The sequence below is a fragment of the Scyliorhinus torazame genome, chromosome 22 (assembly GCF_047496885.1).
Source record: "Scyliorhinus torazame isolate Kashiwa2021f chromosome 22, sScyTor2.1, whole genome shotgun sequence".
Taxonomy (NCBI): Eukaryota; Metazoa; Chordata; class Chondrichthyes; order Carcharhiniformes; family Scyliorhinidae; genus Scyliorhinus; species Scyliorhinus torazame.
In genome coordinates, this window is record NC_092728.1 from 38,789,393 (window position 1) to 38,814,370 (window position 24,978).

General features: G+C 49.7%; 1 protein-coding gene across 2 annotated transcripts in view; it reads left to right on the plus strand.

Annotated features, from left to right (window-relative positions):
• The window catches only part of LOC140399018 (rab-like protein 6), a 202,136-nt gene that overhangs the window by 169,889 nt on the left and 7,269 nt on the right, over window positions 1–24,978 (plus strand). For both annotated transcript variants that reach the window (XM_072488074.1, XM_072488073.1), the window contains 3 exons: window positions 8,606–8,966; window positions 13,645–13,822; window positions 24,243–24,301. In XM_072488074.1, coding sequence (XP_072344175.1) covers window positions 8,606–8,966; window positions 13,645–13,822; window positions 24,243–24,301 — 598 coding nt within the window. The remainder of the gene's footprint in view (window positions 1–8,605; window positions 8,967–13,644; window positions 13,823–24,242; window positions 24,302–24,978) is intronic.

A 24,978-nucleotide genomic window follows, 5' to 3' on the forward strand; every position in this document is an offset into this window, starting at 1 on the left:
AGGTCCCGGTTGAGGCTGTACTCATGTGTGCGGAACTTGGCTGTAAGTTTCTGCTCGGCGATTCTGCATTGTCGCGCGTCCTGAAGGCCGCCTTGGAGAACGCTTACCTGAAGATTAGAGTCTGAATGCCCTTGACTGCTGAAGTGTTCCCCGACTGGAAGGGAACATTCCTGCCTGGCGATTTTTGTTCATCCATTGTTGGGACATCCTTTCCTGCAGCGTATGAGGTAGACAACGTTGGCCGAGTCGCACGAGTATGTACCGTGTACCTGGTGGGTGGCGTTCTCACGTGTAATGGTATTACCCATGTCGATGATCTGGCACGTCTTGCAGAGATTGCCATGGCAGGGTTGTGTGGTGTCGTGGTTGAAATAGGCTGCCTGGTGAAATAGGCGGACACATGGTGGGTGAAATTTAATGCTGAGAAGTGTGAAGTGATAGAATTTGGTATAAGAATGAGGAGAGGCAATATAAACAAAATGGTCCAGCTCTACAGGAGGTGCAGGAATAGAGACCTTGGGGGTATGTACACAAATCTTTAATGGTGCCCGGGCACATTGAGAAAGTTGCTTTAACAAGAAGCATGTTGAGTGAGTTATTGGAGAATACAACAGAAAAGTGTGAGAAACACCGTTCACTTGATAATAATTTACACTTAGTCAAATTCTGAAGAAGTATTGTATTCAATCCATCTTGCAAGAACGGGTGCCGCTTGTCACAGTAGCAGACACACAGAATTTAACACAGCATGGTTTTTTATATACAATCTCTGAGAAACACACCCCACTCTCTGCCCCGATGGCAGTTTCCTTATCAGTGATTCCTTATTTGGACTTATTATGTTCACTTTGGCTTCCCCCTTGCTTCGCCTAGCAGTGGTTTCAGTTAGCTCCTGGTACACCCTTGAACCGTCAATTAAAAATGATGTAGGATGAGGCCTCCCGTCTGCACCTGCATCCTGTTATTGTAGATCCTGTTCATTCCCGAAGGTCAGTCTCACAGTTACAACAACTTGGGCCCTGCAGTTTACACAAAACTCCACTTGACATCTTATTTCCCATCATGCACTATTGTTGACATCTTCTTTGTGAACCAGAGTTATTCATGTAAAAACAACATAAATTGCTAATTTCTCATAATTCCCCGTTTTTTTTCTTTTTACTCTTGGTGCTTTTTACACTATGTCGCCCCTTCTAGCCTTCCCCAAAATTGTCCAACATCCTGTCAACCTCTCTTTCTATGGGGTCGTCCTCTCCTTCAGTCTTCCCTCTTTCTAGTAGGCAAATTGTTTCCTGGCCTCCCTTACCCAGGGGTAATGGCATCTGCTTGGTCAAGGCTGTTTCGATGAGCCTCTGCACCAAGCCTCTTACGCACGGGATGATACAACAGCCTATTGCCACCAATGCTCCTATTACTACGATAATGGAGGTGAGGTGGATACAATGAACCCTTTCCATTTCCCAAACATTCATCAAATGAGGTGGGTATGCTTCGTTTAGATCGTTTCCCTTTAACACTCCCCTTCTCCTTTTGTCTTTCATAGGCTAGACTGAACGGTATGGCTAGCTGAACTAATGCGCATGTCCCTTTCCATTGGGGGGGTAGAGTGGGTCTTAGGATCTTTCCTCTGCAATACCACCATATATCTGCACGTGGTATTTTTAGTGATGAGTAATTGCCCTGGGTGGTCACGTTCTTAGTCTCAATACAAGTCTTGAATTCTCCCATATCTTTACTTAGCCCCGTATCAGAACGACTTATACACGATTTATGGTGCGTCACGGTAACCAAGAAGGAGGGAGGGTTTGCTAATTGTTTCTGCTTAACAGGAGGAAACATCAGAGATAGGGCAGTGCATGTCTTGTTGCCCCAGGCGTTCTCATCTTGGTACAAGGCCATCATGCATTCCATGCTCCCTCTATTTTCTTTCCACCCCATTGGAAAGGGCTCCAGATGGGCCTGTGGTCTACCTGATGCGCAAGCATAACAATTGTCTTTCTTCAGCGTCTGGGCCGAATACCTCACCCACCCAATCCACGCATTCTGTTCCTCATAGCCGGTTTCTATCTCAAAGGCTTTCTCTACATCTTTTACTTCAATTATTTTAACTCTCTGTCCTTCCTCTATCTTGTCGTTCCCGGTTCCATTAGTGGGAGTTGCCCACTGGTCTATTGAAATACGGAAGCAGCATTTCATCCCGCTATTTTTTATTCTGACCCCGAACATTTCATTTCTTAGTGAACAACGCTGATTGCCTGCCTCGGTCCAGGCCGTGTATTTTACGGTGATGTATACGGGGTGACAAGTTCCAGCCTTGCACGTTGAGGGGGAATTTCCACCAATCTGGTGAATGGATACGACCGGTGGTGCCCCTCTGCGACTGAGCAAATGGCACACCCTTTTCAGCCAACCCCCCCTTCTCGGTAATCACCCCCACTTGGTAATAATCAAGAGACTCCACCCTTAACTCCTTTCCATTCCCCGCTGATTCGCAGTGTATGAGGGTGCATAGATCAGTCCGTATTACCTGAGGGTACCGACTTTCTGGGATTGTCAATGTAACCAGACGACCGTTTCCGTTCCCCCACATTATTAATATTAGTATACATTGTATCGTACATTTTAGCTGTAGTTTCGTCATATTATTGAATAGTTCAGGATTCAGTGTCTTTTCAACCTTATCTTTAATGGTTCCTCAGTGGCCTCCACATGCCATTGTTCCTGTTCAGGTGGTGATTTCACGGGTCCCTTTGTTCTGCTGTAATGAATCCAACCTTTTTCCGCGGTTCGTATGGCAGTCTCTGTGGTTAACAAAACCAGGAACGGTCCGTCCCAAGTGGGTTGAAGCTTGGTTTCCTTCCACGATTTCACCAGTACCCAATCTCCTGGTTTAAATTTGTGGACTGCGAATTCAAGGGGAGGTGTCTGCGCTAGCAGTCCTTGTCTCCTGAGGAATGATAATGAGGAAGACAGTTGAGGCTCCTTCTTTAAACGTTTTTAAGAAAAAGATAGATACCTTTCTAAAGAATAAAGGGATTCGGGGATATGGTGTACGGGCCGGAGAGTGGAGCTGAGTCCACAAAGATCAGCCATGATCTCATTAAATGGCGGAGCAGGCTCGAGGGGCCAGATGGCCTACTCCTGTTCCTAGTTCTTATGTTCTTATGACAGTGCCAGTATATATTTCTTTACTTAGATATCTTTACTTTCTGCAATGGGCAATTCTCCCATTGTTCCAAGGTATGGCAATCCGAACAACATTTCGTATGGGGACAACCCCAAATCTTTTCTTGGAGCCGTTCGGATTCTTAGAAGGGCTATCGGTAAGCATTTTGTCCAGGGGAGCCTAGTTTCTAGTATTATTTTTGACAAATGATTTTTAAGGGTTTGATTCATCCTTTCCACCCGTCCCGATGAGGGGGGCTGCCAAGGAGTGTGGAAGTCCCAATTTATCTCCAAACTTCTCATGGTTTCTTGTAAAACCTTAGAGGTAAAGTGACTTCCCCTGTCCGAGTCTATATTTTCTACCAACCCGTATCGGGGAATTATTTGCTCCAGAATGATTTTAGAGACTCCGCCTGCGGTGGCGGTGGTTGTAGGGTAAGCTTCTACCAACCCATAAGGTGGTCTACCAGGACTAACACGTATTTCAGCCTTCCCACGGGTGGTAGTTCAGTATTTGCAGCCTTCTCTGTAACAAAGTGACTCTCTCTCTCTCTCTCTGTATTGAAACAGTGACTCCAGGCATGTTGCAGCCTTCTTTGTAACAAACTGTCTCTCTCTCTCTGTCTCTCTCTCTCTCTCTCTGTATCTCTCTCTGTCTCTCTCTGTCTCTCTCTCTCTCTGTATCTCTCTGTCTCTGTCTCTCTCTCTGTCTCTGTCTCTCTCTCTGTCTCCGTCTCTCTCTCTCTCTCTCTGTCTCTCTCTCTGTCTCTGTCTCTCTCTCTCTCTCTCTCTCTGTCTCTCTCTCTCTCTCTCTCTCTGTTCTCTGTATCTCTCTCTCTCTGCCTGTCTCTCTCTCTCTCTGCCTGTCTCTCTCTCTCTCTGTCTCTCTCTCTCTCTCTCTGTCTCTCTCTCTGTCTCTGTCTCTCTCTCTCTCTCTCTGTATCTCTCTCTCTCTGTCTCTCTCTCTCTCTCTCTCTCTGTTCTCTGTATCTCTCTCTCTCTGCCTGTCTCTCTCTCTCTCTGTCTCTCTCTCTCTCTCTGTCTCTCTCTCTGTCTCTCTCTCTGTCTCTGTATCTCTCTGTCTCTCTCTCGCTCTCTGTTCTCTCTCTCTCTCTGTTCTCTCTCTCTCTCTGTTCTCTCTCTCTCTCTCCCTCTCTCTCTGTATCTCTCTCTATCTGTCTCTGTCTCTCTGTCTCTGTCTCTCTGTCTCTGTCTCTCTGTCTCTGTCTCTCTGTCTCTGTCTCTCTCTCTCTCTCTGTCTCTCGCTCTGTGTCTCTCTCTCTCTCTGTATCTCCCTGTCTCTCTCTCTCTCTCTCTCACTGTCTCTCTCTCTGTCTGTCTCTCTCTCTGTCTCTCTCTCCCTGGCTCTCTCTCTCTCTCTGTATCTCTCTCTCTGTCTCTCTCTCTCTCTGTCTCTGTCTCTCTTTCCCTGTTTCTCTCTCTGTCTCTCTCTGTCTCTGCCTCTCTCTCTCTCTCTCTCTCTCTGTATCTCTCTCTTTGAATCTCTCTCTCTCTGATTCTCTCTCTCTGTTCTCTGTCTCTCTCTCTCTCTGCCTGTCTCTCTCCCTGTCTCTCTCTCTCTCTCTCTGTATCTCTCTCTGTATCTCTCTCTGTATCTCTCTGTCTCTCTCTCTCTGTCTCTCTCTCTGTCTCTCTCTCTGTCTCTCTCTCTCTCTGTCTCTCTGTTCTCTGTCTCTCTCTTTCTCTCTGTATCTCTCTGTCTCTGTATCTCTCTGTCTCTGTATCTCTCTCTGTCTCTGTCCCTGTCTCTCTCTCTCTCTGTCTCTCTCTCTGTCTCTCTATATCTCTCTCTCTGTCTCTCTCGCTCTCTGTCTTTGTCTCTCTCGGTCTCTCTCTCTGTATCTCTCTCTCTCTGTCTCTCTCTCTCTCTGTTCTCTCTGTCACTTTCTCTCTCTCTCTCTCTCTGTCTCTGTCTCTCTCTCTGTATCTCTCTCTGTCTCTGTATCTCTCTCTCTCTCTCTCTCTCTCTCTCTCTGTATCTCTCTCTCTCTGTCTCTCTCTCCCTGTCTGTCTCTCTCTCTGTATCTCTCTCTCTCTGTCTGTCTCTCTCTGTATCTCTCTCTCTCTGTCTTTGTATCTCTCTCTCTCTGTCTCTCTCTCTCTGTCTCTCTGTCTCGCTTCCTCCTGGCGGGTGTGTATTCTCCCACAGTCGCATGCCTGCTCTTCTAATCATACCCCTTTCTTCCCCCGTGAATAGGATACTCATAATGGACATTAATTCGGTCCATGTGTATATATTAGGACCTAAGAACTGATCGAATTGTTCGGCCAGTCCTAAGGGGTCTTCCATTAACGTCTTCATCTCTGTTTTTTTTTCTTTTGATTTCTCTGACTTCTCCTGAATTTAAAGGAGAATTTACAAATCCTACTTCTCCCTCTCCAATAGGGACTTCCCGAAGGGGGTTCATCTTTGTTATTTCTGGTTCCTCTACCTGCCCTTTCGCGGATCTTAATTGCATTTTATTCTCTCCTTTTTCAGGGACTGTCTCTGATTTGCCTTTATTCATTTGTTGGTCATTTGGCGAGTCATCGTCGTTTGACTTATTCTTATAAGGGGGTGGCAAATTATCTAGTACGTCCCATTGTTCAAGAGGGGCGGTGGGAACGTCGTCGCCCTGTGGGATTAATGGATATATTCGGGTGGCGTTCCTGCTGGGAAGCCAACAACTCGCGTAACTTACTTCTTTATCGGAACAGGGTCTTTTATCATTGACATATATATTCAAAATTTGGCACGCCCAATCTTCGTCCGAACCGTATTTCGGCCAAAAGACTGAGGGTTTATGGATTGCTTCTTTTATCCATATGAAGCAACAACATTTTATCATTGTTTTCCTGTCCTTATTTTTTTGTACAACTCTCAAAATCCCAATTCACTAACATCCGACCCAATGGACTTTCTGGTGGGATATTCTTAGGGATTTTTTTATCGGCGCCGTCTCCTTGTTTCGAGTTTTTACTTCCCATTTTTATGTAATCAACTTTCACTTATTTCTAAGTAAAGTGTCTAGTTATGACTGGTCCGTCAAAACAATCACAATTCTGAAAGTACTTATATCATCAATCCGCCCATACACTTATACGGATGTCTAGATATAAACTCCAGAGTCCTTATATCATCAATCCGCCCATACACTTATACGGATGTCTAGTTATAAACTCCAGAGTCCTTATATCATCAATCCGCCCATACACTTATACAGATGTCTAGATATAAACTCCAGAGTCCTTATATCATCAATCCGCCCATACACTTATACGGATGTCTAGATATAAACTCCAGAGTCCTTATATCATCAATCCGCCCATACACTTATGCGGATGTCTAGATATAAACTCCAGAGTCCTTATATCATCAATCCGCCCATACACTTATACGGATGTCTAGATATAAACTCCAGAGTCCTTATATCATCAATCCGCCCATACACTTATGCGGATGTCTAGATATAAACTCCAGAGTCCTTATATCATCAATCCGCCCATACGCTTATACGGATGTCTAGATACGAACCCAAGTCAACAAGGTAATACTTAAAAGTTGTTTTTCTTACCTTGCTCCGTGCACAGAGTTGCCTGACTTTCACTTTCACGGCATGCCTGCCACTATAATCCGTTATTTGTTTCTTCAGAATGACTACCCGAGGAACGTGTTCAGTTGACCGTGGGTAACTACTGAAGACGAAGTACGAGACCGTTTAAATAACGGGACGCGTCTTCTCGGTTCCTCTTGAGCCGCCCCCCTTGATCAATGAAGATGATCCCGGACAGAGCCCCCAATTGTGAGAAACACCGCTCACTTGATAATAATTTACACTTAGTCAAATTCTGAAGAAGTATTGTATTCAATCGATCTTGCAAGAACGGGTGCCGCTTGTCACAGTAGCAGACACACAGAATTTAACACAGCATGGTTTTTTATATACAATCTCTGAGAAACACACCCCACTCTCTGCCCCGATGGCAGTTTCCTTATCAGTGATTCCTTATTTGGACTTATTATGTTCACTTTGGCTTCCCCCTTGCTTCGCCTAGCAGTGGTTTCAGTTAGCTCCTGGTACACCCTTGAACCGTCAATTAAAAATGATGTAGGATGAGGCCTCCCGTCTGCACCTGCATCCTGTTATTGTAGATCCTGTTCCTTCCCGAAGGTCAGTCTCACAGTTACAACAACTTGGGCCCTGCAGTTTACACAAAACTCCACTTGACATCTTATTTCCCATCAAGCACTATTGTTGACATCTTCTTTGTGAACCAGAGTTTATTCATGTAAAAACAACATACATTGCTCATTTCTCATAAAAGCAAGGAGGTTATGCTGAACTCTGCGACAGACTGGTTAGGTCTCAGCCAGAGTATTGTGATCATTTCATGGGAACCACACTTCAGGAGAAATGTCAAAATCTTGGAGAGGGTAAGAGGAGATTTCCTCGAATGGGAACAGGGGTGAATGAGAGACTGTTCTCCTTGGAGAAAAGCAGGTTTAATGGAGATGTTCTTTTGAAAGAACTCTCCAATTTGTCTCACTGCCCATAGTCTGGCAACATTCTCCTTTTCAGGAATTTATCCCTCAACTCATCGTGCGAAACCAACTCATCACAACTTCTCTGCGGCTCTTTTTCCAATCATGCTACACCCATGTCCTCTGATTGCCAACTTTAACTGGAAATGGCTTCTTATTTACTAGATCAAGAATGAGAGGTGATCTTATTGAGACATATAACATTCTGAGGGGCTTGCTGAGAGTGTGTTTCCCCCTTGTGGGGAAATCTCTGACTAACTCTGAGACTAATTAATGAGACTAATTCTATAGCCTTTTGAAAGAGCTGCTGCAGCCCAATGGCCACATTCTGTGCTGTAGGATACTCTGAGTGTTTTTAATAGTGAAACACCGACAAGCAGACCAACAAATTCATGATCGCCATAGCAACTACTGACTGGCTGTTGTGTCAGCGAGCTTCCCAGGTGCACAAAGCCTCTCCAACTCAGTTATTGTTCACATGAAAGGCAAACTATGCCTGGGGCCGACTGTTTGACCAAGGGACCATTATATTCAAGCTCAAATCTGTCAGCCTCCCATCACTCACTCCTCCTACTGTCCATATTGGACATGCGCAGGTTCATATTTTTCTCCTTCAATCCCAAAGAGCAGAAGTGGGTAAAGGAGGGGAGTTCTAATGCCCATGTGGATAGGAAGCTTGATTAATGTATGTTCCTTCAAATCCCTGCCCCCCCCCCCCCTCCCCTCCCTGCCCCCACTCTGCCGTGGTATGTGCCCAAGTGGCACTGTGCCTATTATTCAGCAGCAAGTGCTTAGGAGAAACCTTTTAGCAGTATGGGTGTTTCTCTTCATTTTGTATTGATTTTATATTGTATTATTTTGTCCATTTGTATTTATATTATTTCCCTTTTTCTTCAGGGCTTCCAAAAGTTTATTGAAATCCCAGAACAGAGCTCAAACCAAAGCCTTTGAACAGGACCCTAGCGTCAGCTCACCTGCCCCCATCCAAGCAGAACATTTCAACAGCAGCAGAAACCCAGCCTCCAGCCTTCCCGGGAACAACTCCCTGACCTCAGGCCCATCCTTGTGCTCCCCACTCATCCCAATGCCTGCTCCACTCCACAGGACTGAAACGAAAGGTCAGAGCAAATCTAAAGCACAAGAATACATGGAGTCGTCTGAGAGTGATCTTGAGGGACCCATCGCCAAACAGTTGCTGTCTTTTGTCATGGATGATCCCGACTTCGAGAGTGACGATTCCAACAAAAAAAACACAATTGTACGTTTTGTTCTTGGTCTTTACTTTTTAAAACATCCTTTTGTTTCTAGTGTGTGGTTTTCATAGAATTTACAGTGCAGAAGGAGGCCATTCGGCCCATTGACTCTGCACCGGCTCTTGGAAAGAGCACCCTACCCAAGGTCCCTATCCCCATAACCCAGTAACCCCACCCAACACTAAGGGCAATTTTGGACACTAAGGGCAATTTATCATGACCAATCCACCTAACCTGCACATCTTTGGACTGTGGGAGGAAACCGGAGCACCCGGAGGAAACCCACGCACACACGGGGAGGATGTGCAGACTCCGCACAGACAGTGACCCAAGCCGGAATCGAACCTGGGACCCTGGAGCTGTGAAGCAATTGTGCTATCCACAATGCTACCGTGCTGCCCATTTTGGACTAGTCAATGTGAGAAGAGGAATAAAATAGAGTTAATTTCAACACCCAACATTAGTATCCAGCACACAGGAATCAGCTACATCACTGATACATAGTGAAGCTCCACCTGTGCCTCAGTTCTACGGCGCACTTTGCTGAACCATTGAGATTTCTCCAAATTCTGCACCAGTCATCAGAGGCTGGTGGGTGTCTGGAACTTGCTGCCTAAGTTGGTGGTTGAGGCTGAAGTGTAGAACTCGTTTAAACAGTACCTGGATCTGCATCTGAAGTGCTGTAACCTGCAAAGCTACGGTCCAGGTGCTGGAAAGTGGGATTAAAATCAGCAGCTAGTTTCTTTCTTTTCTCCTTTTTTTTGACCAGCACAGATGCGATGGACTGAATGGCCTCTTTCTGTGTTGTAACTTTTCTAACATTATGACGTAAGAGTGGACAGACATTCCATTCATCCAGTCCAGGCTTGTTCTGGGTACTATCTGAGACCCAGCACCTCACTCTCAGAGCCAGTACCCTGCCCAGTATCACTAATCACAGTGTCCAGCAATTCTCTAGCTTCTATTTCGTCACTCTGAAGTTCTGAGGAAGAGTCAATGTTAACTCGGTTTCTCTCTTCATGAAATGCTGCCAGATGCACGTTCTGTTTACATTTATATTTTCTGTAACAATACCACTCCATGTTTGTTTATCCAGTCTATTTTGGTTGATCAGTTTAAGAGCTGAATCTATTTGTGGGAGTATTTGGTGGCTGCTACCTGGCACACACGGAGAGACTCTGGCACTGCTGCCTGTCCAAGCTGCCGCCGACAGCTGTGACGTCGGCAGAGAACCAAAAATGGCATCAGTATGGGGAGCCCAACAACAAAGTTACTCTGGTTGGAGAAATGGTTTCTGTGAGGGGTGGATGGGTTGGGAATGACATAGATCATAGAAAAATACAGCACAGAACAGGCCCTTCGGCCTACGATGTTGTGCCGAACTTTTGTCCTAGATTAAGAACAAATTAATCTACACCCCATCATTCTACCGTAATCCATGTACCTATCCAATAGCCGCTTGAAGGTCCCTAATGTTTCCGACTCAACTACTTCCACAGGCAGTGCATTCCATGCCCCCACTACTCTCTGGGTAAAGAACCTACCTCTGACATCCCCCCCTATATCTTCCACCATTCATCTTAAATTTATGTCCCCTTGTAATGGTTTGTTCCACCCGGGGAAAAAGTCTCTGACTGTCTACTCCATGGGAGGGTTCAATGAGAAGATGTGGCAAAATAGCAGGGACAATTATTTGATACAGCTTATTATTTTAAAGCTATCCTTTAAGTTGAAAATGTAAGATTCACTAGAGTTAAAGGAATATGTTTTAGAAAATCACAATGAGCAAGCCACCCCAATAACCTAGACTCAAGGAAGGAACAGTTAGAACGATGCTACTAAACAAGGACTTTATCACAAAACAAAATTGGTCGTTTGGAAGCTGTTTTCTTCAATGAAGACCAGATTCTAATCAGCAGGTTTCAAGGGGATGGTGGTTATTGCTCGAACAGTATTGTTACCTCAGATGTAAATCTGCTTTTACAACTCGGGAGAAAACAGTTCCCAATTAGACTTCCCGGTTCTTTGGCTATAAACAAGTCACAAGCCCAGACTCTTGACAAATTTCTAATTCTATTCCGAGGCCTGTTTTTATACATGGACAGATTTATGTAGCTATTTCCAGACTGAGAAGTTCTAATTCCGTTAAAGGCTTTGGTGAAAGAATAACGAGAAACAGGGCAGCACGGTGGCCTAGTGGTTAGCACAGCTGCCTCGCGGCGCTGAGGTCCCAGGTTCGATCCCGGCTCTGGGTCACTGTCCGTGTGGAGTTTGCTCATTCTCCCCGTGTCTGCGTAGGTTTCGCCCCCACAACCCAAAAATGTGCAGTGTAGGTGGATTGGCCACGGTAAATTGCCCCTTAATTGGAAAAAATAATGGGGTAATCTAAAGTTATTAAAAAAAAGAACGAGAAATACTTGTTTTGAAAGAAATACTGTTACAATAAGGATACTAATTTGACCCAAAAATCATGTTATATTTACCATATTCTTCAGTCAGAATGGTGAGAACATGGAGTGATTGAGGCAAATGGCATAGATGAAATAGGAGGAGACTTGTCTGGGCTATCACACACCAAATGGCTGTGTCTGTGCTTTAGGTTACATATGAATTAGGAGCAGGAGTAGGCCATTCAGCCCTTCAAGACTGCTGCACCATTTGACAAAGATCATGGCTGGTCTGGGTGTGGTCTCAATTCTACTTTCCTGTCTACCCCCGATAACCTTTGACTCCCTTGTTTATCAAGAATCTATCTCACTCAGTGTGGAATGAATGACCCAGCCCCACTGCTCTCTGGGAAAGAGAACTCCACAGAATAAACGCCCTCTGAGAGAAAACAAAATCTCCTCACTTCCATCTTAAATAGAAGACCTCTTATTTTTAAACCGAGGGGCGGCACGGCACAGTGGTTAGCACCGCTAACTCACAGCTCCAAGGTTCCAGGTTCGAATCCCGCTTGGGTCACTGTCTGTGTGGTGTTTGCACTTTCTCCCCGTGTCTGCGTGTGTTTCCTCCGGGTGCTCCGAAGTTTCCTCCCACAGTCCAAAGAAGCGCAGGTTAGGTGGATTGGCCATGATAAATTACCCCATAGTGTCCAAAAAATGTTAGGTGGGGTTACTGGGTTACGGGGATAGGGTGGAGGTGTAGGCTTAAGTAGGGTGCTCTTTCAAGGGTCGGTGCAGACTCGATGGGCCGAATCGCCTCCTTCTGCACTGTAAATTCTAATTCTATGGTTCTATGTCCCTGGTTCTAGTCTCTCCCACAAGGGGAATCCTCCTTTCAACATCCACCCTGTCATGCCCCCTCAGAATCTTTTATATTTCAATAAGATCACCTCTCATCCTTCTAAACTGGCCCATGCTGCCCACCCTTTCCCCACTAGATAACCCCTTCATACCACAAACTGCTTTAAAAAAAAAAAAAATTTAGAGTACCCAATTCATTTTTTCCAATTAAGTTGTAATTTAGCGTGTTCAATCCACCTACCCTGCACATCTTTGGGTTGTGGGGGCGAAACCCACGTAAACACGGGAAGAATATGCACTCTACATGGACAGTGACCCAGAGTCGAGATCGAACCTGGGACCTCGACGCCGTGAGGCAACAGTGCTAACCACTGTGCCAGCGTGCTGCCCCCACAAACTGTTTTTAATGCAATTATGTCCTTTCTTAAGTAAGGGAACCAAAACTGTACACACTACTCCAGATGTGGTATCACCAATGCTGTGTACAATTACAGTAAAGCTTCCCCACTTTTATATTCCATTTCCCTTGAAATCAACACCAACATTCCATTTCCCTTCCTGATCACTTGCTGTAGCCGCACAGTAACCTTCTGTGATTCATGTACCAGGACACCCGGATCCCTCTGTACCTCACAGTCCTGCAATCTCTCACCATTTAAATAATCTGCTGCTTTCTGTTCTTCCGACCGAAGTGGGCAAGTTCACATTTCCTCACATTCTATTCCATCTGCATTTTTTTTACCCACTCACATAAGTAATCTGCAAAGGGTTATTGATAGGATACATCCTCGCACAACTTATTATCCTAACTATCTTTGTGTCATCAACAAATATTGCTCCCATACGCTTGGTCCCTTCAGCCAAGTTGTTGCTCTCGGTTGTGAATAGTTGAGGTTATTTTTGATATTGCCGCTTTCACATCGTCAGAATTGCCCAAAGTGCTCCAGAGCCCAGTCATATTCTATTGAAGTGTAGTCACTGTTGAAATGTAGCAGCCGATCCTCACACAGTCAATGACCACAAGCAGTCATGCAATAATGGAGAAATAATCTGTTCAAGGTATGTTGGTTGAGCCAAGGCACCAGGAAGAACTGTACTTTTTTTTTAAAGTAGGATCTTTGACGTCCTTGTGAGAGAGTAGACAGGGTTTAATGACTCATCTGAATGAGGGCACCTGTTGGAGTGCAGCATTTCCCTCAGCACTGCTCTGAGTGTCAGATAGATGAGGCATTCAGTTCTCGGGAGTGGGATTTGAAGCTGCACCATTGTGACTTGGAAGTGAGAGTGTTGCGACTGAGCTGGAGCTGTTCCGTTCACCTGAAGTCTCACTCCTTGTCCTTTTTCTTTCTCTTCTCCCATCTCTCCTTTTCCTTTTTCTTTCTCTTCTCCCATCTCCCCATCCCAAGTAGTAACTGTTGACTTGTGATGCTTCTTGTAGGAGGTGTTCCCAATTCGAGAGGACAGCTCCGAACTCTCCAACGATGACTCCAGTGCAGCACAGCTCAGCACACCAGTGAAAGCCCAGGCCCGAGCCATGAAGCCAACCACTGACCTCGACTTGTTTGGTTTGGGCATTGATAATAAAAGCCCTGCAGCCCCAGAAAGCAGCGATGAAGGTGACATGAAGCTCGATAAATGTTTTGAGTTTATTAATGGGTGGAGTAGGCCTGGGTTTTATCACAGGACATGGCAATGCTACCAAAACTTGGATGAAGTTCAACCAGTGTCAGATTGGGTGTAGGGCACTGGATTATTGGCAAGATCCAGTTCCTTCAATGCATTTTTCCTGGTATCAGGAGCAACAGATTCAATGATTCCTCTCTTCCCATGAAAGCTGCAATTGTGTGCTTGCATTCTCAGTGTAAATGTGTATGGAGCATGATTATATTTACAGGAGAGTGGCAAGGGTGCACTCTGAATTGGTCCCAGACACATGTATCGTAAATATATGTTTTCTAATAGCCTTCTGCCTAACTCCCTTTGTCAGTGCCATCAAACTGGCCATTGTTTGCATTCTGAATTGTCACGAGGGATGAAATCAGTCACTCAGGCCTCTAAGGGGCTGACCTCAAAGCATTCTTGGCCTGTCAAGCAATAACTTGCCTAACCTCATAGTCAGCAAATACACCAGGAATGACAAAAAATAGGGTCTAATCTCCGATGCACGTGAAACTTTCTTAATAATTGTCGAAGTTGAGAATGGAACCAAGCATTCAAGGCAGTGGCTATTCCAGTGGCAGTGGCAGTGGTGCCAAGTGTCCCAGGGTACGTAATGGTGTAGTGGTCAACTGTGGAGAGGCTGGAGAGAGGTCCCCTTCCCACTGGAAAGTGGGCCCTGGTCCCCTAACTATCACCCCTGCCCCAGAGAGAGGGCCTTCTCTCCCCCACCCAAGAGAGGGTAATTCCCTAGGCTGTGTAGACCGCAGGAAGAGTGCTCTATATAAAAATGTTGAGGCCCCAATATATCTGGAGATCTTGAAGTGTAGTGGACAGGTTCTGAACATCATCAGCACTGTCATTTCAGGTTGTTACTGAAGCAAGTAGAATGTGCAATTAACAGTGCCGTGATGAGTATGAGTAGACTATACTTCCCCTCGACCCTGCTCTGCCATTCAATAAGGGCTGAACCTTGCCCTCAATTACACTGTTCTTTCCAGTCTCCAAACCTATTGATTACCGTTGAATCCAAAATTCTGTGGATCTCAGTCCTGAATGGACCAATTTATTGAACACCCATGGTAGAGAATTTCATAGTTTCACAGCCCTCTGAGGGAATAAATCTCTGCTGATCTCAGTCCAAAATATGGCCCCTCGTTCTCAACTGTCCTGCTGGGGTAAACTGTCTCTCCGTGTCTACCCTGTCAAAACCCCCCATATCAAGAAGATCGCCTCTCATTCTTCTAAATTCCAGAGAGTTTTGGATCGTTCCAAAAAGGCAATGGTGCCTCTCTGATTGCTTGCTGTATCCACATGCTACCTTTGTCTTTTACAGCTCTGCAGCCTTGCCGATCAGTCACATCTGCTGAGTATAATGTGGAGTTCAGTCCACTTTGAGCGGAGCAGCGGATGCATCGTAGGTCATGGTTCATGCTCCTTCCTGCAATGGCACTTTTCTGTAGCAATCTGAAGGTGTATTTCTTCACGTTTCTTGAGCTCCAGGGTGGATGCTTCAGCGCCAAGTGCTTTGGTCACTTGCAGGCTGGTGCTGGAATCCCACATGCATGAACCCGGCCTGTATAGGCCCCAACTCCCCCAGAACCAGCCCCAATGGCGTCGCTTCTGCACCATTTTCCAACCATGTATTCATCTGTTTTATCGTTCTCTTTCTCAACACATTAGGATTATTTGGAGAATGCTACCTTTTAGGTCTTTCTTATGATTACTCTCCTAGCTGCCTAATTTTTTTCTTCAGGATATCATCCATCTTTCTACCTAGGTTGTTGTTACCAATATAGACCTCAACTTCTGGTTATTCCTCCCCCTGCGCCCCAGAATGTTCTGCAGCTTCTCAGTGACCTTCATGCCACTGACAGTGGGGAGGCAGCACAGTATCACTGGAACCATAGAATGCATAGGATCCCTACAGTGCAAAGGAGGCCATTTGGCCCATCGAGTCTGCACCGACCCACTGGCCTGAATCTGTGGTCACAGTAAAGTCTGTGTCTTTCCTCAACTATTGAATCCCCAATCACTGTTACATTCCCAATCTTCCTCCTACCCCTCCTGTACAGCTGAGTCAGTCTTTGTACCATGGACTTTATGCTGCCCATATTCCTTTAGAGGAACCATCACCAGTATTTGAAAGCGAATATTTGTGAGAGAACAAGATTCATACAGGGTTCCAGCACTGCCAACCTGCTGCTCTTTGACTGTCTGGTAATATTCCACTCCTTTGGCTGCACACTCTTAAGCTGCAGGGGTCTACCTCCAGCTTAGGTTTCTCCTTTGTTGCCTCCTGTGCAGCTTTAACAGAAGTTTAAAAATTGAGGAAGTCCTGTGATGAGAAAGAGGTTAGAATATTTACTGCCGATATGGTTTTCTTCCTTTTTCTGCAACACAGTTTAACCTCAATAAACAAGGCACTTTCCCTCCCTGACCCTTGGTTCTCTTTCTGAGCTGCTCCATCCTGAGGCTTGGAGACCTTGTAGTGCAGTGGGTAGTGTCCCTACCTCTGACTCAGTGGCTCCAGGTTTGAGTCCCATTACCAGACTTGACCAAGGAAGCTGTGTTCATAACAGGTTATATATCAACTTGTAAATCACAGCTGTATTCAGGGATGATATGCTAGTAGGTTCCTCAAATGAAGCAACATGGGTAGAACTTAGTAACAAAAAGGGATGATCACATTGTTGGAATAGACTATAGGCCCCCAAAACTGTCATGGAGAGATAGAAGGCAGATATGTAGGCAAATTTCTGGGAATTTTAAGAAAAATCAGGGAATAATAGTAGATTTCAACCTTCCCAATATTAACTGTGACAGTCAAAGTGTGAAAGGCATAGAGGGGGTGAAATTGTTAAAATGCGTCCAGGAGAGCTTTATATGCCAACACGTAGAAAGTCCTACAAGGGAGGAGGCAGCGCTGGATCTGGTGTTAGTGAATGAAGCTGGGCAAGTGGATGAAGATTCAGTGGTGGAGCATTTTGAAAACAGTGACTATAACTCAGTCAAATTTAAATTAGTTATGGAAAGGGACAAAGGTAGACCGTAAATTAAGGTTTATAATTGGGGGAGGGCCAAATTTAATAACTTTGGACAGATCCTGTTGTATTTTAACTGGGAGCAGCTACTTGTAGGAAAATCTACATTCGAGCAGTGAGATTCATTCAAAAAGGAAATAGTGAGAGCACAGGGCCAACATGTTCCCATGATAGGGAAAGGTGGGAGCAATAAGCCCAGAGCACCCTGAATGTCAAGGGATATCCAAGGTTGGAGAAGGAAAAAGAAAGGAGGCTTATGGCAGATGCCGAGGGCTCAAAACAGTGGAAACCCTAAAGGAATATCGAAATTGCAGGGGTTACTTAAAGAAATTAGGAGAGTAAAGAGGGGGCATGAAAAAGAACTGGCGTGTAAAATAAAGGAAAATCCAATGGTGTTTCTCCCCCTTCCCCCTTTCCAGTTTTGGGGCTCTTCTGCCCTCTCCCCTCCCCCTAGGTCATGTGTTTGTGCAAAAGCGAGGCAAATTTAACGTAAACAATTGCCTGTTTGTGCCCATTATTGCTGTTATCTCCCCAGCCCATTTAAAAAAAAAAAAAAAGTTTTTTTTCAAAATTTAGAGTACCTAATTATTTTTTCCAATTAAGGGGCAATTTAGTGTGGCCACTCCACCTACCCTGCACAGGTGTGAGATGCACGCTGACACGGGGAGATTGTGCAAACTCCACATGGACAGTGACCCGAGGCCGAGATCGAACTCAGGTCCTCAGCAGCGTAAGACAGCAGTGCTAACAACTGCGCCACCGTGCCTCCTGGCCCAGCCCATTCTAGCAGACCACCGGAAGTCCTGAGGGACAGAATCCACTTGGGGAGACGTGGATTAATCAGTGATAGTCAGCATGGTTTTGTCAAAGGGAGATCATGTCTTCAAACTTGATTGAATATTTTGAGGAAGTGACTAGGTGTGTCGATGAGGGTAGTGCCGTTGATGTGGACTTTAGTATGGGCAGCACGGCAGCAGTGGTTAGCACTGTGGCTTCACAGCGCCAGGGTCCCAGGTTCGATTCCCTGCTGGGTCACTGTCTGTGCGGAGTCTGCATGTTCTCCCCGTGTGTGCGTGGGTTTCCTCCGGGTGCTCCGGTTTCCTCCCACAGTCCAAAGCCGTGCAGTTTAGGTGGATTGGCCATGCTAAATTGCTCTTAGTGACCAAAAAGATTAGGAGGGGTTACGGGGCTAGGGTGGAAGTGAGGGCTTAAGGGGGTTGGTGCAGACTCGATGGGCCAACTGGCCTCCTTTTGCACTGTATGTTCTATGTTCCAGTAAGGCTTTTGACAAGGTCCAACATGGGTGGCTAATGAAGAAGGTAAGAGCCCATGGGATTCAGGGCAATTTGGCAAACTGGATCCAAAACTGGCTTAGTGGCAGGAGCAGAGGGTAATGGTCAAAGGTTGTTTTTGTAACTGGAAGCCTGTGTCCAGTGGTGTTCTGCAGGAATCAGTATTGGGTCAGGTCACTTGTTTGTAGTGTACATTAATGATCTGGATGTGGATGTGGGAGGTATAATAAATAAGTCTGCAGATGACACAAAAATTGGTGGTGTGGTAAATAGTTGGAGCAAGGCCTTAGACTACAGGACAATATAGATGGACTGGAAGATGGGCAGAAGGCTGGCAAATGGAATTTAACCATGAAAAGTGTGAGGTCATGCATTTTGGGAGGGCTAACAAGACAAGGGAATATACAATGAAAGGTCGGACTCTAGGAAGGGCAGAGGATCAAAGGGACCTTGGTATGCATGTTCACAGATCTCTGAAGACAACAGGACAGGTCACACCCTCTCACAAGCCCTGACCACACCCTCCCACTCTCTCCGCCCACACCCTCCCACTCTCTCCGCCCACACCCTCCCACTCTATCTCCTCACAATCTATCCTCATCTCCCCACCTCACACTCCATCCTCATCCCCTCGCGCTCTCCTCACCCTCTCTCACCACTCCGCCACACACACTATCCTTTGGTGAATGTCAGAATTTCAGATGTTTTGTATTCTAGATATTTGATGCAGTGAGGATTTTAGCCTGGGTTAGTACAGTCATGTTTTAAAATAAATCCTGAAAGACGAGTATATTATGGGAGGCAAGGGTGCAATCAAGCCATCGTAAAAGGTTTGGCTAATGGAATTTTGTTTTGATTAAGGGGACTCCCTGTAGAGTTAATTAGATTTCAACTGCTGGGTAAGATGATGTTGCTGCTGGATGGAGCTAAGGCATCGGGCATTTTATAGAAAGTAGTTCAGTTCTGATCTGAATGAAGCTGTGTCCAGAGGTTAAGTTTTGCTCTCAATGCAGTTCAGTTAAAAGAGATAAACCGTCTTTAAAGCAGTGCAGATTTGTCTGAGAACAAGCTGAAACAGCTTCTGAAAACATACGGCCAGAGTTTCTGCATGGGTCTGACAGGAGTCAGATCTTGTCTTGAAAGCGTCAAGAAATCTCGCTTTCCCAACGAACTTTTCTGTAAACAAGTATTCCTATGTGCCATAGGTATTTAATAGCAGATTGAGAGCTGAGATGGGTTTTTTTTTTCATGTTGTTTGAGTGGGAGTAAAGATAGGGTATTGTATACACTATTGTATTGAGTAGTATTGTTTAAGGCATATTTTCTGCGGGATGTTAAGATTTTAATACTGTGTTATAATGTTTGTTTTAATATACCACATCCTTATTTCTTTGTGCAATCACTCCTGGAGCGAGGTATCCTTTCCTCACAGTCTTACAAAATTAAAATAAACTATTGGGGTTTTTGTCCGGTCTCTGAGCCACTGTTGGGGTCTGGTCTGGGATCGTAATAATCCTCACCCCCTCACACTCTCCATCCTCACCCCCTCACACACTCTATACTCAACCCCTCACACTCTCCATCCTCATCCCCTCATCCCCTCACACTCTCCATCCTCACCCTCTCACACACTCTATACTCAACCCCTCACACTCTCCATCCTCACCCCCTCACACACTCCATCCTCACCCTCTCACACTCTCCATCCTCACCCCCTCACACTCTCCATCCTCACCCTCTCACACACTCTATACTCACCCCCTCACACTTCATCCTCACCCTCTCACACTCCATCCTCACCCTCTCACACACTCTATACTCACCCCCTCAAACTCTCCATCCTCACCCCCTCACACTCTCCATCCTCACCCTCTCAAACTCTCCATCCTCACCCCCTCACACTCTCCATCCTCACCCTCTCACACACTCTATACTCACCCCCTCAAACTCTCCATCCAAACACACTCGCACGCTCTATGTTCACCCCCTACATACTCAATCCTCACCACTCACCCCCTCACCCCCTCGACCCTCACCCCCTCGACCCTCACCCCCTCGACCCTCACCCCCTCGACCCTCACCCCCTCGACCCTCACCCCCTCGACCCTCACCCCCTCGACCCTCACCCCCTCGACGCTCACCCCCTCGTCCCTCACCCCCTCGTCGATCCTCACCCCCTCGTCGATCCTCACCCCCTCGTCGATCCTCACCCCCTCGTCCCTCACCATCTCGGCCCTCACCATCTCGGCCCTCACCCTCTCGGCCCTCACCCTCTCGGCCCTCACCCTCTCGACCCTCACCCTCTCGACCCTCACCCTCTCGACCCTCACCCTCTCGGCCCTCACCCTCTCGACCCACACCGCCTCGACACTCACCCTCTCGACCCTCACCTCGACACGCACCCCTTCGGCCCTCACCCCCTCGGCCCTCACCCCCTCGGCCCTCACCCCCTCGGCCCTCACCCCCTCGGCCCTCACCCCCTCGGCCCTCACCCCTTCGGCCCTCACCCCCTCGGCCCTCGGCCCTCACCCCCTCGGCCCTCACCCCCTCTATGATCCTCACCCCCTCGATGATCCTCACCCCCTCGATGATCCTCACCCCCTCGATGATCCTCACCCCCTCGATGATCCTCACCCCCTCGACCCTCACCCCTTCGACCCTCACCCACTCGACCCTCACCCCCTCGGCCCTCACCCCCTCGGCCCTCACCCCCTCGGCCCTCACCCCCTCGGCCCTCACCCCCTCGGCCCTCACCCCCTCGGCCCTCACCCCCTCGGCCCTCACCCCCTCGGCCCTCACCCCCTCGACCCTCACCCCCTCGACCCTCACCCTCGTTCTCTAGATACACACTGCCTCGGCCCTCACCCCCTCGGCCCTCACCCCCTCTGCCCTCACCCCCTCGGCCCTCCCCCACTCGGCCCTCACCCCCTCGTCGATCCTCACCCCCTCGTCCCTCACCCCCTCGGCCCTCACCATCTCGGCCCTCACCCTCTCGACCCTCACCCTCTCGACCCTCACCCTCTCGACCCTCACCCTCTCGACCCTCACCCTCTCGACCCTCACCCCCTCGACCCTCACCATCTCGACCCTCATCCTCTCGACCCTCACCCTCTCGACCCACACCGCCTCGACACTCACCCTCTCGACCCTCACCTCGACACTCACCCCCTCGGCCCTCACCCCCTCGGCCCTCACCCCCTCGGCCCTCACCCCCTCGATGATCCTCACCCCCTCGACCCTCACCCCCTCGACCCTCACCCTCACCCCCTCGACCCTCACCCCCTCGACCCTCACCCCCTCGACCCTCACCCCCTCGACCCTCACCCCCTCGACCCTCACCCCCTCGACCCTCACCCCCTCGACCCTCACCCCCTCACCCTCACCCCCTCGACCCTCACCCCCTCGACCCTCACCCCCTCGACCCTCACCCCCTCGACCCTCACCCCCTCGACCCTCACCCCCTCGACCCTCACCCCCTCGACCCTCACCCCCTCGACCCTCACCCCCTCGACCCTCACCCCCTCGGCCCTCACCCCCTCGGCCCTCACCCCCTCGGCCCTCACCCCCTCGGCCCTCACCCCCTCGGCCCTCACCCCCTCGACCCTCACCCCCTCGACCCTCACCCCCTCGACCCTCACCCCCTCGACCCTCACCCCCTCGACCCTCACCCCCTCGACCCTCACCCCCTCGACCCTCACCCCCTCGGCCCTCACCCCCTCGGCCCTCACCCCCTCGGCCCTCACCCCCTCGGCCCTCACCCCCTCGGCCCTCACCCCCTCGGCCCTCACCCCCTCGGCCCTCACCCCCTCGGCCCTCACCCCCTCGGCCCTCACCCCCTCGGCCCTCACCCCCTCGACCCTCACCCCCTCGACCCTCACCCCCTCGACCCTCACCCCCTCGACCTTCACCCTCTCCTCGACCCTCACCCTCGTTCTCTAGATACACACTGCCTCGGCCCTCACCCCCTCGGCCCTCACCCCCTCTGCCCTCACCCACTCGGCCCTCCCCCACTCGGCCCTCACCCCCTCGACGATCCTCACCCCCTCGACGATCCTCACCCCCTCGACGATCCTCACCCCCTCGCCGATCCTCACCCCCTCGCCGATCCTCACCCCCTCGCCGATCCTCACCCCCTCGACGATCCTCACCCCCTCGACGATCCTCACCCCCTCGCCGATCCTCACCCCCTCGACGATCCTCACCCCCTCGACGATCCTCACCCCCTCGACGATCCTCACCCCCTCGCGCCCCTCACCCCCTAGCGCCCCTCACCCTAGCGCCCCTCACCCTCGCGCCCCTCACCCTCGCGCCCCTCACCCTCGCGCCCCTCACCCTCGCGCCCCTCACCCTCGCGCCCCTCACCCTCGCGCCCCTCACCCTCGCGCCCCTCACCCTCGCGCCCCTCACCCTCGCGCCCCTCACCCTCGCGCCCCTCACCCTCGCGCCCCTCACCCTCGCGCCCCTCACCCTCGCGCCCCTCACCCTCGCGCCCCTCACCCTCGCGCCCCTCACCCTCGCGCCCCTCACCCTCGCGCCCCTCACCCTCGCGCCCCTCACCCTCGCGTCCCTCACCCTGGAGCCCCTGGCGACCCAGACCCCGGCGACCCAGACCCCGGCGACCCAGACCCCGGCGACCCTGACCCCGGCGACCCTGACCCCGGCGACCCTGACCCCGGCGACCCTGGCCCCGGCGACCCTGGCCCCGGCGACCCTGGCCCCGGCGACCCTGGCCCCGGCGACCCTGGCCCCGGCGACCCTCCCGGTCCTGGCGACCCTGGCGGCCCTCCCGGTCCTGGCGACCCTGGCGGCCCTCCCGGCCCCCGCGACCCTGGCGGCCCCCGCGACCCTGGCGGCCCCCGCGGCCCCGGCGGACCCTGCCGGCCCCCGCGACCCTGCCGGCCCTCCCCGCCCTCGCCCTCGCGGCCCTCCCCGCCCTCGCCCTCGCGGCCCTCCCCTGCCCTCGCCCTCGCGGCCCTCCTCGCCCTCGCGGCCCTCCCCGCCCTCACCCTCGCGGCCCTCCCCGCCCTCGCCCTCGCGGCCCTCCCCGCCCTCGCCCTCGCGGCCCTCCTCGCCCTCGCGGCCCTCCCCTCCCTCGCCCTCGCGGCCCTCCCCGCCCACGCCCTCGCGGCCCTCCCCGCCCTCGCCCTCGCGGCCCTCCCCGCCCTCGCCCTCGCGGCCCTCCCCGCCCTCGCCCTCGCGGCCCTCCTCGCCCTCGCGGCCCTCCCCGCCCTCGCCCTCGCGGCCCTCCCCGCCCTCGCCCTCGCGGCCCTCCCCGCCCTCGCCCTCGCGTCCCTCCCGGCTCTCGGCCTCGCGGCCTTCCCGGCCCTCGCACTCGTGGCCCTCACCCTCGCGGCCCACCCGGCCCTCGCCGTCGTGTTGTTCCCGGCCTCGTGGCCTTCCCGGCCCTCGCCCTCGTGGCCTTCCCGGCCCTCGCCCCCCCGGCCCTCGCCCTCCCGGCCCTCGCCCTCCCGGCTCCCGGCCCTCCCAGCCCGCCCTCGCCCTCGCGACCCTCGCCCTCGCGACCCTCGCCCTTTTTATCTCCTAACTGTTGAGAGAACAGGATCAAAAACCTTTCCAACACAATGGCCACAAAATGTTCTTCAAGCACTGAGAGTAAATGATGGCACCATCACCTGTCAGTCTGTATGAACACAGCTGAGACCAGCGACACCCTCATGTGGATCTTGCCATTGGAAACCTGGTACCAGAGTGCACATTCCTCCTGGGATTGGGCAGGGAAGGAGCAAAAATAAGAGGGAATCTTGTCACCTGACTACTCAAGCCCCCGGGCAGGACATTAACATGGGAATTCACAGCTTTAGGTTGAAGTAAAGCAAAACTATGTGAATTTGAAGTACTTTCCCAAGTATCTGTGAGTTAGTATCAGTTAGGTGCCCAAAATCCTCACTGGTTTACTTAACCTGTCAAACCTCCAGCCTATCCCCTGGGCGAGATAGCAGTATAACTCCACTCTAGATGGAAGTGTAACCCAGCATCTCTCACACTGTTAGCTCACTGTTAACTGAACTTTGTTCCCTTTACAGAGAAAACAAGTAAGGGTTCATCTAAAGAGAAGAAGAAAAAGAAGAAAAAAGTGCGAGAGGTAAATGTTTCTTTTTAAAATTCATGCATTAGCTGAGCCGCTTTCAATGTTCTGGTGGAAAGTATCCAAAAACACAAACTAAATGTTGAAGAGGGAGACCCCCCGCAGTGGAGTTGTCCCTACTTTGCTGACCAACACCTGTCTCTCAGCCAACACCACTCAAACAGCTAATTTCCTGGTTGTTTGCGAGACCCTTGTGTACAAATTGCTATGTTTCCTAATCATCACAGTCACTGCACTTGGAAAGTACTTTGTCGGTTGTGGAGCACTTTGAGTTGTACTGAGAGCATAGAAGCAACCATAAAAAAGCAAGTTCCTTGTTGGGAGGGCTCTGAAATACTGGGGTTTTCTAACCACATCCGGTGAAGGTGGAGGTTTAATGGACTGTAAAACATTGTTGGTTAAAATTGATTATTCCACCGTTTACACAGCCATAGAGAGTTTATGGGTATCCTCTCCATTTGTGAAGTAAGACAGGCAGCCAACATCTTTCCAAGTGCTTTGCAGTCAATGAAGCCAATTGTGAAATATCGTCACTGCTTTAATGTCAGGAAGAGATGGATTAGAGTCTAGAAAAATGCTGAGGGTGTTGAGAGTAACTTTTCCAATAGCTGCATCTGGTGGAGCTGAGATCATAAGAAACTACAATGAGATGTGAACACAGCCCAGTGCATCAC